We start from the raw sequence: 17978 nt of genomic DNA on the forward strand, positions 1-17978 counted from the left end.
TTTCCCGGATAAGCTTGAACAAATCGAATAGGAGTCCAGCTGCTACTATGCAGTACAAATAGTAATACTGACAAATCCACAAACCAGCAGCGCTTTGAAGGCCATTATGCGAAATTTTTACAGCTAGAAGCTGTAATAAAGAAACTGTTGGTATACCAACACGGCTTGTCGGATGTAAACATTATTGTCAAAACAAACTTTAAGCGGAATATATAGCTAACTAGCTGTACCCAGCAAACTGTGTCTTGCCTACTGCGTTTTTTGACGTTTCAAGTCCCTAGCCAAGCCCAAGTCCCCATTCAAAATGTATGAAATCCCGATATTCAAAAACTCTCAATTTTCCCATGTTTTGTCAGTCGAGCTTATTTATTAATGCAAACAGACACCATTTACTAACATGTTACCTTGCTTGAATTTTTAGATTTCATACACTGCAAAAAACTGCAAATATTGTATGCATGTGTCGCACACATAGATTTTTGCAATTTGTCATAGATAACCCTTTTCATGTGTAGATACACATAGTTTATATAAGGTCCATCGATTTTATGTGTGATCCAGCGTGGAAAACGAGTATGTGTGTACAAATAAAATTTATATCCATGGATTTTTACCAATAAAAATGTGTGTACATGTATAAGTGATATTTGTGTTAATAAGTTCATTGAAAATTTGAATAAAAACGTGCTTTAAATAGTTTCAGTACATAGAAATGAATCGTAGAGGCAAGCGTAAGGGCCATCATGACACAGACAATCGTGGTCAGTGTGCACTAAATACGTCAGACTTGTAAGCGTTAACAAAATAAAATGAGGATGTATTTCATCGAAAAGATGTGAAATAAGTGATATGATAGACAGATTATTGGGCTTTGTAATAATTCAGAATATTCTAGTCCGATCCAACTAGCTGAGAATATTATCAATATGATGAGCATATGTAGAAAATCAGTTACTTAAAGATAAAAAGTTCTAAATTTTGACGGTACATTAAGTGCGAATAATTTGGAAAAGGCTTGCTGAAATAGCTTCATTAGGTATCTAGAGTGAGAACATAACATGTTGAGGGGCTTTTGCAATATTTTGGAGGTACACCATTAAAATAAGTCCTACAGTTCAGAACCCAAAAGAGCGACATCAAAGGAACAAATTTTTGGTTTTGTAATGTTAAAATAGGTTTGATTGAGCACGAACCACCAGTTAATGCGGGAAAATATGCATCGTAGAATGTAAACCTATTGAACGACCAAACCGTAAAAATAAACTCATTCAGTTTGAAAGGTAAATGGTAAATCATGGGAATTCCGAAATTATCGGAAACATGATTCCTAAAAACGTTGTATAGGTAAATCGATATAGATGATCGATTTATTTTGTTATCTGGAGAAACTTGCTTTGTATATAATAATTGGCTACTATCATTACGTTTTCGGTTGGAAGCCGAAGTCACTGGCGGTGCGAAAATTAAATACCAGCAACCGGTTCAAATTTACGTCACAACTGCAACTTTGCATGTGCTTAAATGCGTGACTTCGATTTGGTACTGCGACTATGATGTATGTGTTAAGAATTTGAGATAATTATAAGATTACTACATGAAAAACAAAACAAAGAATGAATATTAATATTCTACTATACTTTCAAACAGCTAGTGCGGGTGTGAGTTTTGTGAACAATATGTATTAAATATAATTCAAAAACTGGATGTTTTCAAGTTTTCAAATTACTATTTAGCTAAAACTAGTATTACAAATATTGCTTTGGACAAGTGACGTTTTTCGAAATCGTGATTTGACTTAAAAAAGTATCAATCCCTTCGATATTTAGAAATCAAAATCTGTAAAGCCAAACTTCTGAATATATTCTGAACAAGAAACGAGTTTCAGCGAAGCTCGCTAAAAAAACATAAAATGAAATAGTGTTTGTATGACACTTGGACACTTTAGATCGAAAACGAATTAATGGATATTGATAATTTTTCCACTGTAACATTTGTGCAGTGTTCCGACATGTTAGTTAAAAAAAAATGTCTGAATAATAATCTGAATATCCATACCTTTTGTATGAGTTTCTTCTATGAAGGGACATGTCAAAAAAAAAAAAAAAAATCAGTGGGCAGTATACAATGTTTGCATGCTAGCTGTCATTGAAAACATTGGAGAAGAAGAAAGCAATTCCAAGAGCAATTCAATTAATTCATCAGCAAATGTAATATTTAGCTTGACACTCAGTATTAAAATTATTTTGGGATTTGGGAAAATATTTGGGTCAAAATAATATTTCTTTTTAGGTACAACCATAAGTAACGGCCAAGTAATTTACCAAAATGCCGAGCAGAGATGGATGACCAAATGGATGACTGTACTACTAATTCTGATGTGAGACTGCAGCGAGACGTTCATAAACTGAGGAGACTATAAGCGAAAACAACGTGGAGTGACCTTGCTGCGAATCTGGAGAAAAAACGAGATGTGGTACCTTGTGGTATGCACATAATAAATTATTGTATTACTCTATTACGTTTAGCGTGTATGTTTACATTGAGTATCTGTCATATGTGGAGATGTTGTTATTGTTGTCTGTAGTGTGATTCATTGTATGTACTATTGAAGTATCGGTAATAAAGTGTATACAAATAATGAATATGTACAGTTGTTGAATAATCATTACAGAGAAAGATTCTCACAGGTAGGAATTCCTTCCAATAGAATTACACAACGCTTCGCTTAATTTCCATAGCTATCGGTGCTGGTCAAACACACGCGATTTTTTAAATCAAGCTTTTAAGCGGCTGATTCGTAATAAAAAAAAACAGTTTCACTCACGAGGCGTAACCCCCGCCGAATTATCAGCGAAATCTTAAAATACGAACAAAAAAAACACTTCCGTTCGTCACTACTGCCTACTTCGATCCCCTCGAGACATTCCTGCGAATATTACAGAGAAAATCTCTGAAGGAGTTTGTGAAAGAGCCACCGAAATATTTTCTGAAAAAAAACGCTGGCTGAAAGAATTTCTGGTACAATCTTTGAGAGAACTCTAGCCTAGGGCTAGGAATTCCGATCAAAAACAACATTGTATTCTATTTCCGTCAACTTTGGCTACTTGACCCCAGTTCCTAGAAAGTGCGTCTTTTCTTTTTCCTTACCATTGCAATAATGCAATCATGTTATAAAACAAGGTTTACAACACAATTTTACAAGCTTCATCAACGTCTAATTGAGCGAATGTTTGAAGATCTAATGGCTGAGAACTAGGTGGGGTAGGCAGATCCCCGTTACTGCTGTTAGTCTTTTGCTAAAAACCGACATCCACCCCATTTCGAACAGCAATAAAAAAAATCTTCCAAAACAGATCCCACGTGAAACAACTAGGTACCTATCCAAAGAGAGTAGATAAAAGGCGCCTACTTACATTTCTTTTTTTCTTGAGATAGCCGCTCATCTTGACTTGCGCAGCCGTCGGAGCGATTGTCGTTGTCGTCGTCGTACTTCCGCCGCCACCACTAATCGGTTGCCCCATCATGGCATGCTGCTTCTGCTGCTGATGCACCAATTGAGGTGAACCACCAGGCGGAACCTCCACTACTGTCATCATTCCGGTCGTAATGCTATTATTATTACCGCCACTAGTGCCGCCGTCACCACTAATGCTATTCTTCAGGCTTCTGTGGTGCTTACTGGTGGGTGAATTCAATGTCATGACCGACGACTGCGACGACGACGACGACGACAGCGGTGATGATCCAAATGGTGACGCTACTGATTGTAGATCCACTACGCCATCAACGAACTTTTTCGCGGTTTCTTCTTCTGCTTGTTCTTCTTCGTCGCCGTTGTCGTTTTCCACTTCCACGGTTTGCTCTTGAACCGAAACCGAAACAACCGCGTGCAATTTGGTTGTGATGAATTTCTTCATCACCTGCCTTTTTCTACGCGGTGAAACGAGATTTGGCCTTTGGGAGGTTTCGCGCACTTGGCTTCACTCGACTCACTACACTACACTACGCAGACCGCGACGCGACCGCGGCGCGGGTTCGCGGATGCTCACTCACTAGTAATGCGGGTAACTTTGCTCTATTTCTTCGCTGCTTGGTTTCACGACGATGCATTATGTTGCCTTCTGGTCTGGGCTCTTAAGTTTAACACTAATGGGTTTTGGCGCGTGGATTCGGTTTCTTTGCTAAAAACCGATTCTTCGGTGCAGTAGCATTCATTCCGATGAGGTTGCGATGAGGTGCTGCAATGGATTAAAGTTTCTCATTAGTTATAGCTTGTTGTAAGAAGTTTTTCTTTCGAGTAGATTGATTTGGTACAAATTAACGATTTGGCGTTTGGAAATGTGCTGGTGGCGGTGGAAACAGAAAACGAACCTATTTTGTGTACAAAAAAAAGAACAATGATTCGACGGTTGATTGAGCTGAGTTTGGGATATCGTAAAAAGGTAATGAAATATAATTTAAGGAAGGTCACTCGTTATGTTTCAAAGACTTTGTGTGTTGTTTGATTCAAATCATGTTACCAACAGCTAATCAGACTTTAGTTCTGATTATCATGCTATTGTTCTAATTCGCGGATCGCAAGGTACAGTCGAGTAGCGTTGGGCAATTTTGAATCGATGTTCGCAAAATCGCACAGAGGCGTAAATGGGCCAAATTCCTGGCCATAAGTCGAAAATTTTTTTTCAGGGTCTTCCAGAGTCTAATATTTTTTAAAGATGGATGAAGTAATGCTTCATCATGTGGCAATCAATAAAATACTTTGGGATGTGTGAGAATCTTTCTCTGTAATGATTGTTCAACAACTGTATTCATTATTTGTATACACTTTATTACCGATACTTCAATATTACATACAATGATTCACATTGAAGACAACAATAACAACACCTCCACATATGACAGATACTCAATGTAAACATACACGCTAAACGTAATAGAGTAATACAATAATTTATTATGTGCATATCACAAGGTACCACAGGATGCATATTTTTTTAAGAATAAACGCCAAAATTTGACGATTTTCTCTACTGTTTTTTCATTTGCAGCATAACTCATCGGAAGAACTTCAATTATCGAAATATTGACAATTTGAAAAAAAATAACTGAGTATGTAACACAGATCACAGGGTGTATCATTCAAACAAAAAACTTCACCTGGTTTCATTTGTTTTGCTCTCTTACAGAAGAGTTTTCAAAATCAGTTTTTTTTGTCAATTTTGAACCATTTTCAGCATTCAAAAAGTTTTCAGATTCTGCAGCATTCCGCGATCTGGATAAAATAACAATAAAATATAAGGCATATCCTTTGTGAATCGCAAAAGAACGGGTACCAGTAAGTACCAGACGGCCACTTATTCTCGGTAGATAGATCATAGCAGAATACAAATTTGGTCTTCTATCTCTTAACAAAATGTGTCAAATGGAATTAATTTAGTAAATTTGGGCAGAAATCTCCATACACCGATAAACGCCTAAATGTATGCAATGCAGTAGTAATCTAATGTAGCTAGAACTGTTGTGTTCAAAATTTGTTATAAAAAATTAAAAACAACTCAAATAAAGAGCTCACTATTTGTAGCATGTAATAATATGTTGATGCACCGTCAAGAAAATATTTTCAGATAAATATTGTTTTTTATAGCTAAACTCATTGAGTTTTTCACTCAGTACTCCACGAACTTATGTATATGTTGTGTTTTTATGTATAAAGTTGTTTTATGTATAAAGTTGTGTTGAAATACCATGTTTTAATAGAAAAAATCAAACTGATATATTCCACACGGCTTCTATCATCATGTTCAAACTCCTAAAATTTCAATCCATGATTAATTTTTGAGTTTTGATGTGTTTTCCAGGGCACTATAAAAGTTACCCCAAAATGAAAATGTGATTCCCAAAATATATAGAAAAAGGTACAACATTTAAACTGAGTTTAAGGGACCGTTAAAAAATAACGGCCCATATTCCCAAAAATTGTGAAGATAGAACAATTGTTCAACAAGTTTCCCAATTATGACACTCCTTACAACTTTGCTGAAGACATAAACACGTTATCTACACTTATAAAAGAATTGAATTTCTCTCACACTTCTAGGAGAATTTCTATGAAACGAGGTGTCTACAAACAATATTTTTCATGGAAATATAATTATTTTTCAGTTCTCTGTTGTCAAATAAAAATGTTCGACGCTTCAAGCGATTTTTGGGGGTAAAAATAAACGTTGTCCTTGGAGAGGTTATAAGAAATCATTTCTAGCCTTTAAGTGGATTAATATGGCTATTTATAATCCAAAATGCTTCCTCAATATCTAAATACACAATTTTATCGGCAGTACATACATAATACACCATAAAAACGTGTTAAAACTTTTTGGCCATGAATTGGACCCTGTTACTCCAGTGTGCATCAATATTTTTGTTCCGATTAATCATTTTTTTGAATCGATGTTGAAGGCCCACGAAATCGACTAAATCGATATTAAATTTCTTTTTTTAGTGTGATTCCGAATGGATTCTGAACATTTTTTTCTGTTGAAAATCCCTCTTAGGATTCTAAATGAATGCTTCTTAATAATGTGGAAGCTCCCCTCTTAGGAAACTTTTCAGGGTTATGGGGCAATCTCTGGGAATGCTAATAGAATGCAATACTGCAGGAGACTTTCTGTCAGGATTCTAGGAGAATCCCTCTCAGAATTCTGGAAGAATCCGTTTGAGTGTTCTGGGGATATACGTCTAAGCATTCTGAGAGATTCCCGAGGAAAAGCTTCTTTCAGGATTCTGGGAGAATCCATCTCAGGAATCTGAGGAAATCTCTCAGGATTCTGGAGAAATTCCTATGAAGATTCTAAGAGAATCCAAGTCAGAAAATTGGAGTAATCTCTCCCAGAGAATTCTAAGGAAATCCTTAATAGAATTCCTATTGGTAGAGTTTTTCTCTCTTTTCTGGGATAAGGTCTCTCAGGATGCTGGTGTGATAATTTTCAGCATTTTTAAAGAATCTTTTACAGAATTGTAGAAGAAACCTCAGAATTATGGAAGAGCCCCTTTTAAAATTCTGGAGGATTTTTTCTCAACAGTATTATATGGGAATACCTATCAGAATTCCAGGGAATCTCTGCATTCTAAGGGAATTCATTCCAAGATTTTGGGGTATTCCCTACCAGGGATCCCTACCAAGGGTTAAATCCCTTTCATAATTCTAAGAAATTCCTGGATGACCTGGGCTTATTCCTCTAAGGATTCTGGAAGACCCTCACTTAGGATCCCACGCAGAATTCTGAAGAAATCTTTCTCAGAATTTTTAGGAACTCCTCTCAAACTTCTTGGAGAATCTTACTCAGCATTCTCAGAATGGTAGCGAAATTCCTCTCAGAATTGGGGGGGAATATTTCTTAGGATGCTGGGGGAATCCCACACAGGATCACTAGAATCCGTCTCAGGATTCTGCGTGAGACCCTTTTAAGATTCTGGGGGAATATCACCAAGTATTTCTCTTCCTAAGTACTCTTCCCCAGATTCTCTGAAAATTCGGCTTTTTGGGGTAACCCCGGCAGGATTCTGGGGAAATTTCTCTCAAGATTCTTGGGAACTTATCTCATGATTCTTGAGAAATCCTTGGGATTCTGGGGCTATATTTTTCAAGATTTTAGGGAACTTTCTTTCAGAATTATTAATTATTGAAGAATCTCTTACGAGATTCTGGGCAGAATTCTCTAGAGTAATTTGGATTTTGGAGAATCCCTCGCATAGATTTTGTGATTCCTCTTAGGGTTTAGAAAAAATAATTCTCAACATCAGGGATTCTCCAGTAGAATTCTGTTTTTTTTTTGTGTTCTGAAAGAGTTTCTCTCAGAAATCACTTTCAGGATTCTGGGAGAATCCCTCTTAGTATTCAGGGAAAATCCCTGACAAGTTTATGGGAAAATTCTTCTGAGATTCTGGTGTAATAGTTTAAATAATTTTACAGGAATCACTCTCCCAATTCTGGGACAATCCCTTTCGGAATTTTAGGGGAGTCCTTTCAAATATTCTAGGGGAATGTCTTTCAGGAATCTGCGGTTATTTTCTGTTTTAAGTGAGAATACATCTCAGAATTCCACAGAATCCTTCTCAGGATGCTAGGGAAGTCCATTCTAGAAGTTTTCTTAATCCCTTCCAGGGAGAACCCTTATCAGATTTTTAGATAAAAAAAAATTAGGTTTCTAGATATATTTCTCTTGAGAATCTGGAATTACCCCTCTTATGATCCCGCTCAAGATGCAGGAGAATCACTCGTAGAATTCTGAGCAATACCTTTCGGAATTCTGGCAGAATTATTCTCAGCATTCTAATGGAATCCACCCAGCATATTTTGGGAATTCTGGGAGAATACTTAAAAGGATTCTGGAGGAATTCTTCTCAAGATTCTGGAATCCTACCTCCCAGAATTCTGTGAGAGTATATCTCAGGATTCTTTGGCAATCCCGCCCTGTATTTTATACAATTTATCTCAAGAATGTGTAAGAACCACGCTTGGAATTCCTTTTAGGATTCTGGAACATTTTGGGAGAATCCGAAGGGAAAGTTTCTCTTAGAATTCTGAGACAATCTATCACAAGATTCTGGGAGAACTCCTCTCGCGACTCTGAGACAATCCATCTCATAGATATGGAGTAATCTCTTTCAGGATTCCTTAATTGAATTCATAAGGAATTCTCAGGATTCTGGTGTATTTTCAGCATTCTGAAGAAATCTATATCATAATTCAAGAGGAACTCCTTTCGGAGTTCTTAAGGAGTCTCTTCAAAAATTCTGGAGGAATTTATCTCAGAAGTCTGCGGAAATTTATCCCTGTATTATATGGGAATACTTCTCAGATTTCTTGAGAATCTCAAGATCTCAGGATTTTTCATTCAATTCAAAATGCTGTCACAACGTTATATTCATTTCCGAATCAGATTCGCGAAGTGTTTAATGTGGACTAATAAAATATACCATGAACTTGAACCATGAAAAAGCAGCAAACGTATCATTTTATAGTTTTATAATATTTTATAGTATCGAATCGATGTGAAAACATCGATTCAAAGTATGCGATTAAATCGGTGAATACATTCTGCTGATCCGATTCAAATCGATTCACAAAAATCGATGTCTCAGCCAGATTTGTCCAATGCTACAGTCGAGACTCTTATAAGATCACTGGTCGGGGGCGCTATAGAAATCCGCTTAACAGGAGACTAAGAGCTTATGGGATTTCGGCTTTTTGGGGGTGTGGCCTATTACCTCGGGTGTGTTAAGACACAGCACAATACTTTCTTCGTCAAAGTTGTAGGGTTTGAAAAGATATACCATTTAGAACTTTGGTTCATACGATTAGTTGGCAACTTGGCCACTAGAGGCACCATCAACAGTTTGATGCTAAATTGCATCAGCAAATGCGACAGCCCAAGGCCTTGATAATTTGAAAGGATAGTGGTCCCAGAAAACTTTTCCTAACAGCTGCGGCGAGAATCGAACCCTCCTCAGCACAATGCGACTAAATGCTTGGTGACACTAGCCGCATGGCCACGAAGTCACGAGTCTGTTAAATAGGAATTAGTTTAGTAAGAGACTGTACGTGATTTATAGTTTTAACTTGTTTTATGTCTTGAGCACTCATAGTTGCTCCTAGGACTGAAGAAAAAGATCTTCATGTTGACATGAAGATGAAGCCAGGTTATATTTGTATTGACTCCTTTATTTCTTAGTCGCCATGAGCCTTTGGACCTGCATCTAATATAATGTCCTTCTGAGTTCCAGTTCACACGTCCTTGCATATTTCGTTCCAACCCCTGCGTAGAGTGTTTCCGACCCACCTCCACTTTCGCTCCCGAATTTCTGTCGCTATCGGCTTTTGACGGCTCATCGACAATAAAGCTCTACGTTGGAGATTCAATTTTGAGGCCACCATGCACGATCTATATACACCGCAGGCATCTATTGATGAAGACCTGCAGCCGATGAGTGTTCTCCATTGATACACACCAGGTTTCACTGGCGTACTTTAGCACAGTTTTCACATTCGAGTTGAAAATTTGGATGTTGTTTGGAGATTGACGCCTTATCTGGTTCCGGAATAATTCCGGAATCAAAATGGGTCATTGGAATTAGCCATTTTGGAAAAAGTGAGTTTTTGAGAATTTTTGGTTTTTTTTGAATTTTGTTTTTAGACCTAAGCGAATTGGAGTGATAGAAAAATATGTCTGAAAGTCCATCCTGATCACTAGTGCGTTGGAACCAGTTTTATGGATGTTCCAGGGAACCGGTTCCAGAGTCAATTTTAGAATATGTTTCAACTCCAACATGCGACACCTCAAACTTCGTGATTTTTCAAGATGCATCATTCTGAGCTATTTTTGTATTATCCGAAATACTTTTGGCCATTTTGAGACCAATATGCGGATTTCACGGGTATCGGTTCCGGTGGTTCCAGGGTTCATTTTTCGAAAAAGGACAAACATCGCGGTTTTCGAAATACACAATTCTGTGCTATTTTTACGTTGTCTGAAATACTTCTGACCATTTGGGATCCGAAATACGGATTTCCCGGAAAACCGATTCCGGTGATTCCGGGATCCATTTTGCGAAAATAAACAAATATCGTTAAGCATCGCCTCAAACTTCGTGATTTTTCAAAATACAACATTCTGAACCGTTTTATAGTTATCCGAAATATTCGCTCCTGTGATTCATTCTGGGGCCCCTCCAAGAAATCCTCTAGGAATAACTCTATCGGTTCTTCCAGGGATTTATCAAGGCATCCCTTTATGGGTTCATCGAGGTATTTCTTCAATGAACTTCTCTTAGGATTCCTCCAGGATGCCCTGATGGGGTTTCACCAGTAATAGCAGAAATTTCTCCAGCAATCCCTACTAGGATTTCTCTAGAAATTCATTTAGGGATTTCTTTAGAAATTCCTAGTGAGATTTTTCCTGGCAATTTTCCTAGTATTTCTCCGGAAATACCTTCGGTGATTCTTCCAGAGATTTCTTCAAGAATTTATCCAGGACTTCCTCCTGAGAATTCATCCAGGGGTTCTTCCAGAAATTCCTTATGGGATTTCTCCAGGAATTGGTCTTTCTCCATGTATTCTAGCCGGGATTCCTCAAGCAATTCCTATTAGGACCCCTCAAGAAATTCTAACTGGGATATTTCCAAGAACACTTTGTGGGATTCCTCTAGGGATTTCTCCTGGTATAGTTGCAGCAATACTCTCGGGAAATCTTACTGAAATTCATCCAGAAATTTCTCTTGCGATTCCATCAGGGACTCTATCTATGCTATGGAGTCCTCCAGAATACCTCTTTAATGTATGATACCTTCCAGAATTCTACGAATTTCTCCAAAATTTCCTTCAAGAATTCTGGTGTGATCATTCATTCCTCCTGGTTGTTCTACCATTCGTCCTAGGACTCAAACAGGATTTCTTTTAGGGATTTTTCTAATAATTTCTCGTACGATTCTTTCACGAATTCTTGCTGGGTTTATTCATGGCAATATTTCTGAGAATCTTCTGACTCCACCGGGAATTCCTACTGGGATTTAATCCAGGGATTCCTCCAATAATTTCTCATGCGATTCCTCCAGGAGCTCCTCGTGACGTTCCTCCAGAAATTTCAGCTGGGATTCCTAAAGCTGCTGCGGTTCTTTCATCTATTCTTGTTAGTCCTCCAGATATAAAGTTCTTTGAGAAATAACACTGCTGAATTGTGACCTATCATTTCAACGATTTTTGATACTGAATTGGCCTCTACTTCCCCACTCATCATGGACGTTGGTAAACCGTTTTGCTTGCGCTGTTCATTGCCAGCAACTCTTGGAATCGGATATAAGGCGACTTTGAATTCCAATAAGGTAGGAAAGATACAGCTTCTTGTCAAGTCTAGAATACTGCTCGCTAATAGTCGATTCTGTTGCAAGTCTCTTAAGCGCTTCCCTGTTTCACGCAGAAAAATGACGCTTGTTTAAAACAATGGAACGCATAGTTGAACATCAAACTGAAAAATTATTTATTCCAAAGCTATATTTCTTTGTTCTCACTTGGAGTTAATCGGTAAAACAGAACAATTGTCATCATTCTATATAATGTTAGAAACTGCATTTGTTTCTACATAATGAGGACCAGAAGCATGGCTTATAAGCACTCACACATCTTTAACCCTCTAATACCCAATCCCGCCCTTAGACGGGGTATAGTTTAAGCATTTTTGTAATTTTTGTTTCGTGGAAATCTTTTTTTTTTTTATTTTTTTGGCTGACATTTAGGACTATATATCTCAAAATGGTTTTGGGTGTTTTGAGGCGTATTTACATTTTTAAAAAATCATTGAAAAATTGATGTTTAGTCACCTTTTAAAAGTCTTGGTTTATTTTGTATTGAATCGCTACAATTAACATATTTTAACATATTTTAAATTTTTCATTCTATCCTTGTTTAATAGTTTAAGGGAATCGAATACACTCTAAAATTATTTTCCTTAAAATTACACGGAAAATAAAATTTTCTGTGAAAAAAATTTAATATAATAATATTTCAACAATAATCATAAAATCTCAAAATGTTTTCATCTAAAAAAATCCGTTCCCCAAATTGGCTTCCAGGAAAAATATATAAGTGTACTGATTTATCGACCGTATTCTATAATTAACTTGATGATTTTGTGGCTATATCGGTCTCTTCATAAGTATAAGGGAGTAGAGATCAAAGTGGATAATGAAATGATAGATATGATAGAATTCGCTAGGTAGCGAACAAGTGTGAAAATTTTATAGAAGGTGAAATTAGGCAAGTAGGCCATGTATTGAACGAATACATCGAATGCGTAAAATTTCTGCCGTGCGACCTGTGCTTTTAAACAGATCGGCTTGGTTGGTAGTTCATACCACCTTACCAAGACTGGCAAAAGTTTCAGGCACCCGACTGCCTATGTATTGTTCGGTTTTCATCACAAATTCCATCGATCGGTAGCTTTTTCGGAATTCGCACTCCGTTCATAGGGGTATGCCTATATCGCGGCGTGTTCTTTCTATTAGCTTTTTCGATCTTATTGGATAGAACACTTTTCTTTTTTAAGCCAAACTTTTCATATCATGTACTGATTTATCGACCGTATTAACCACAAAATCATCAAGTTAATTATAGAATACGGTCGACGAAAAGTGATATTTAGATCAAAAGGTATTAGAGGGTTAAAGTTCTAGCCAAAACGAGGAAGGTGTAGTGAATACATCACTCCAACTTCCAAGTGCAGTTTTGGCCGTGATGCATAACGTGCAGCATTTTGGTAGGTGTCGACTTTTTGTCTGTTTTTTTATTCGTTCGCTTGCCACAAGAGCAGCCGTCACCAACACCGTCACATTCCGGCTTAATTAATGGCAAAAGTGCAGTTGTTTAAAACAATCCAATGATTCATTTTGAAACTACCAAATCTCTGTTTGTACATACTAACAAACTGTCAAAAATTTCGAAAAATGAAAATATTTGTATTATTAACCCTAAAAGGGATACCTGGGGTCCATTGGATCCCAGGCGCCTTTCAGAGCTCGTCTTTGATGGAACACACTCAGCGAGGTGACGAAACTGAGGCTATGAAGGTATCCCTTTTAGGGTTAAACAATGGAACAGTTCAGTTAAAAAAAAATAAACAGTTTGTCGCTATGGTAAACTAAAAAATCGGTTGATTTGAACTAGAATTTAATTCTGTTCACAATTTACTTCCCTGATAGTTGTTGTTTTCAAGTGACGAAAGTGAGAGTTTGACCAAGGAGGTTTCACAGGCTGTCAGTGTTCCATTGATACAAACTTGATACACATTTCTAGTCGGGAATGCTTTCCTTACAATTTTCATGCGAATTTTCTTGGACATTCTTTTGAAAGTTTCATGTCATCACGGCGGCAGCTCTGGCAATAGTCGCCGAAGAGTTGAAAGGCGGCGTATAAAGGAAAAAAGTGACAAAAGAAGATGTAATAGCGGAGAGATAAAAGGAATTTCAAAGAAGAGGTGACAAAAAAATGCCACAAAAAATCTCAAGAGTGGCAAAAGGGGTTTTCACAGGGTTTCAGAGGAGAAGTGAACTAAAAAGCGGAGTTTGAAAAGACGAGTCAAAAGAGGAGGGGAGTGGATCTCAGAAAGCTTCAAGGGGAGAAAAAGGGAATGTCTGGTATGGTAAAAATTGCAAAACGACCATGCGACCATGAATCATAGTTTTTTATAAGGTTTGTAAAGTGGTCATAATCCGGATTGTCATGTCCGGATGAGGGCTGAGGGGGGTTTGAGCGTGAAGAAAGGTAGCTGTGGAAAAGTATCATAAAGGTTAAAGAGGATAGTGGGGCATACATGGTTGCTTAGAGTGTTTAGCGTTTCAGTGGGTGATAGGCAGGATTGGAAAATAGTGAGGCTTGCAGCTGAGCAGACACAAACGCAAAGCAAAGCTACTCGTGAACAACAAGGGCAGGTATTCGCAGCTCTTCACTCGCGAGCTAACAAAGCTGGTACTCACTCGTATTTATTTGCGAAGCCGCTCTGAGCATTTTTCAGTTGAATGAAAAACGCATTTACCCGGCTGAAATATCTGCTTTTCGGAAACAATGAAGCACAAAACATTACTTTATGATGGATAATTACATGATTTGCTATTACAATTGAACTAAAATGCATTGGCAAATCTAGCATTTTCTTTTTTCTCACACATCCTCCTTGATAAACATAAGAAAGAGCGGGATGCAAAGAGGTGCCGTAGCACCCCTTTCCATCCTTCTCGTTCTCGTGTTTATTTGGGAGAGTGAGCAAGAAAAAAGAAAAAGTTAGATTCGCCAATGCTAAAATGCACATCCCGCGTCTCCACTTCTTCGCAAATAAAAACTCATGAATGTTTTGTTTTTGTTTCGCTTCATACTCATGAAGCAAGCAGGTGTGAGGTACCGTGAGTAAGCCGTTTGTTGTTTTTACACTCACGAGTTGATTCACGATAAGAGCAATTCCATCCCTGGCGATAGGAAGTGTCAAGGTGGCCTAAAGCCTAATCATCAGCATTTTAATAAGCTATATAGGATCAGATTTAGATTCTTTATTTTTTTATTAACAAGATTATTACCCTGTTCTGTTTTATCTCGACATATTTTGTGAGTTTGTGTGTTTGTCTTAATATTCCTTAAAACTATCATGAAACAACCCTTAACTCCTCGAAATTTCTTCGGAATTCCCTAAAATTACCTCAAACCTCCCTTAACCGCACGAAACTCCCTGTAACACCCTTAAAACCACTTTAACACCCTGCGACTGCCTCTGAAATTCTCCTGAAACCTCCTTAAACTCTGACGGAATACTCATGCAGGTACCCTGAAACCATCTAGAACCTCCTGAGATGGAAACCCTTGCTTCCTATTTACCCTTACAGAGTTTGCTTTTTGCCATTTAGTCAGGATCTCTAGAATCTCTCTTTGCCCGTCCGGACCCTTGAATCAGGCCGGGACCTTAACCCTTATGTGTCCGACAAACTTTTAGCTTTTTTCTACACCATGCTTTTTAAATGGACACTGGGTACCCGGGTACCCTGTCGGCCACATAATGGTTAAACTTTCCATGTGTACATCCCTTCACTTCCATTATCGTTCCTGAGATCTTCCTCTGCCCCAATAATTTCTCCCGAGACTCGTTTTTGTTTTTTAAGAAAGCTTTCAGTTAATAACTGTAGAATTGCTCAAAGTACAGGCGAAAATCGTAGCAAGCTATGCACGCGAGCGACTGCGTTTCCAAAACTGGCACGCGTTTTCTTCGCTTCGTGTTGTTTTGAACATGGGCAGCCAAATTGAGGAACGGATGGTCGGATGGTGGTGCTACGGCTTCCGCAAATCTTACCTCGGAAAGTGTTTGCAAGTTGATCTTCGGGGTTCAACATATTCGTCTTACTGATTAATCCGACGATTTAACGTATCACGTAGTGTTGAGGCAGAGAAGAGAAGGTCATCTCCGGAGTCAGAAATTGATAAATATTTCATGCTGTTGGTCGCGACACCAAATAATAAAGAATGATAACTCAAAAACTGATTCGTAAAAAGTTTGTGTTTAACTAGAATGTATTTCGGGAACACAGTCAAAGCTGCTTATCTCTTAAAACCGTAAATAGGGTACGCGATACAATAGTGGTGGGAATATGTATAATATCATTATGATAATTAAGAAAAATTGATAAAACACCATTATATTATGTTGAAACGAGCCTGCAATTGCAAAAAATAAAAAAACATTTTCAGTACTTCTACCATATTATTGCAATAGTGGTTGAAACAACAATTGATATGCTCTCAATGAAACGAAATTTCGACAAATAAGTGAATTAATCATCGATATGACGTCATCTATTCATTAATTTTGATTACACCTGAAAGTAATCAATACACTTTGAGCCATGCAGTTGTTTTGACGTTTATACACGATGGAAATGAAATGGGCAGAAACAAAATAAATCGAGTCGATTTTTCAAGCCTAAAATTTATCACTTTTCGTGTGGTCGGTTTGCTCTGAGATGCCCTTCTCTTCTCTGGTTGTTGTGGACTGTTGTTAGAGCTTGTAGATTCGTCTTCATTTTCGCATGTGATTTTCGTGAAGTTTTTGGTGATATTTCTGCTGGATGTCTGGGTGACGCAAATTGAAGTAATAAGTTTCAACTCAAATGTAGTGGACTGAGCCGGGGCCCGTGGCGTAGTTGGTCACACGTTCGCTTCATATGCGGATGGTCATGGGTTTGATTCCCAGCCCCGGCACTTGCAATTTTTCGTCAGTTGCTCTTCCCCCGAGAGCGGCTGGCACTGACCCTCTTCTCTGAGCCCCGTGGCTTAAACGGACCCGGATACCTGGACATCGGCGAACTGCTACTCATAATGGACCCTCAATCGGACTGGAAAGGAACAACGGCCATCCATCATCCTTGTGCTCATCCTTCTACCATGTATAGAGTAGAAATGTGAAAGCAGCAGAAAGTTTCAGTTCGATAAAGTAGAATAAAATATACATCTAGGCGCTGCACAAAATGTAAGTGCAGCTGTCAATTGGAATCGCTCACGTAGTGCCCTAGTGGACAATAGAGCTGTAATTAGGTTAAGTGAAAGAATAAAAAATGTACTGGATTGTGTATTATTTGCAGAGTTTGATCCTGTCTATCGTGTTGGTGCCCAAACGTTGACCAAACGTATCCTTTTGTTTTAACCCTTCCACTAACAGCACCTAAATTCCCGTGACACCTAGGCCTGAGAGGAGGCAGAGGTTTCTAACACAGCGCAACATTTTTTTTTTGTCTCCAGAGCAAAAAAAGACACATAAGTTTGCCCTTGAGACAGACCAAAAGTTAATTTTTGTTACGCTGTAATCTTCCCTTCCAATGCTTCAGCGGTCGCAAGGACATGGCCAGGACAACTTTCGACCGTTGGAGAATTGCGTCAAGCTTGTCTTAGAACCAGTGATTAGCCCCAAATCTCTGTGCTTTGGTAACGGACGGGGAGGAGGCAATTCTCATAATAGCGGCATGAAACTGAACTCCCAGCAAAAACTGGCAGCAATGACATTTTCTGATTGTTTATACAATCCAGTATTGTTGTTCCTGAATCGGAAATCTTATTGCAATACAGCAGACATTCGATAACTTCAACATATTTACGTTTCACTTAGCTAACGAAATTCGGTAACTGCAACGACTGACAGATGTCAACAAGCTGTCGAAACGACAAAAAAAATAACCGTGAACGTGATCTGACTGTTCTTTTGGGCTAACATGGCGCACCATTTTGACGTTTGGCGGTGCGATAACTGCAACAAATTTGCAGATAACCGGACTTGCAGTTAAAAGTAGTTTAACCCTTTGCACCGACCGAACGTCTACTGTAACATGTTTCGGACTTTTGATGTGGGTTGTTAGGTTTGACATAATTTACAATGTTACGGTAGTTTCAAAAACAGTTG

At 38.1% G+C, this 17978-nt stretch overlaps 1 protein-coding gene across 1 annotated transcript in view; it reads right to left on the minus strand.

Annotated features, from left to right (window-relative positions):
• Positions 1-17978, minus strand: part of LOC134285004 (uncharacterized) — a 194044-nt gene that overhangs the window by 148949 nt on the left and 27117 nt on the right. Inside the window, exon 2 of the mRNA XM_062844830.1 lies at positions 3414-4238. Within this exon, the coding sequence (XP_062700814.1) occupies positions 3414-3917 (504 nt within the window). The 5' untranslated portion in view covers positions 3918-4238. The remainder of the gene's footprint in view (positions 1-3413; positions 4239-17978) is intronic.

This window comes from Aedes albopictus, chromosome 1 (genome assembly GCF_035046485.1).
Source record: "Aedes albopictus strain Foshan chromosome 1, AalbF5, whole genome shotgun sequence".
In the NCBI taxonomy this organism is placed as follows: domain Eukaryota; kingdom Metazoa; phylum Arthropoda; class Insecta; order Diptera; family Culicidae; genus Aedes; species Aedes albopictus.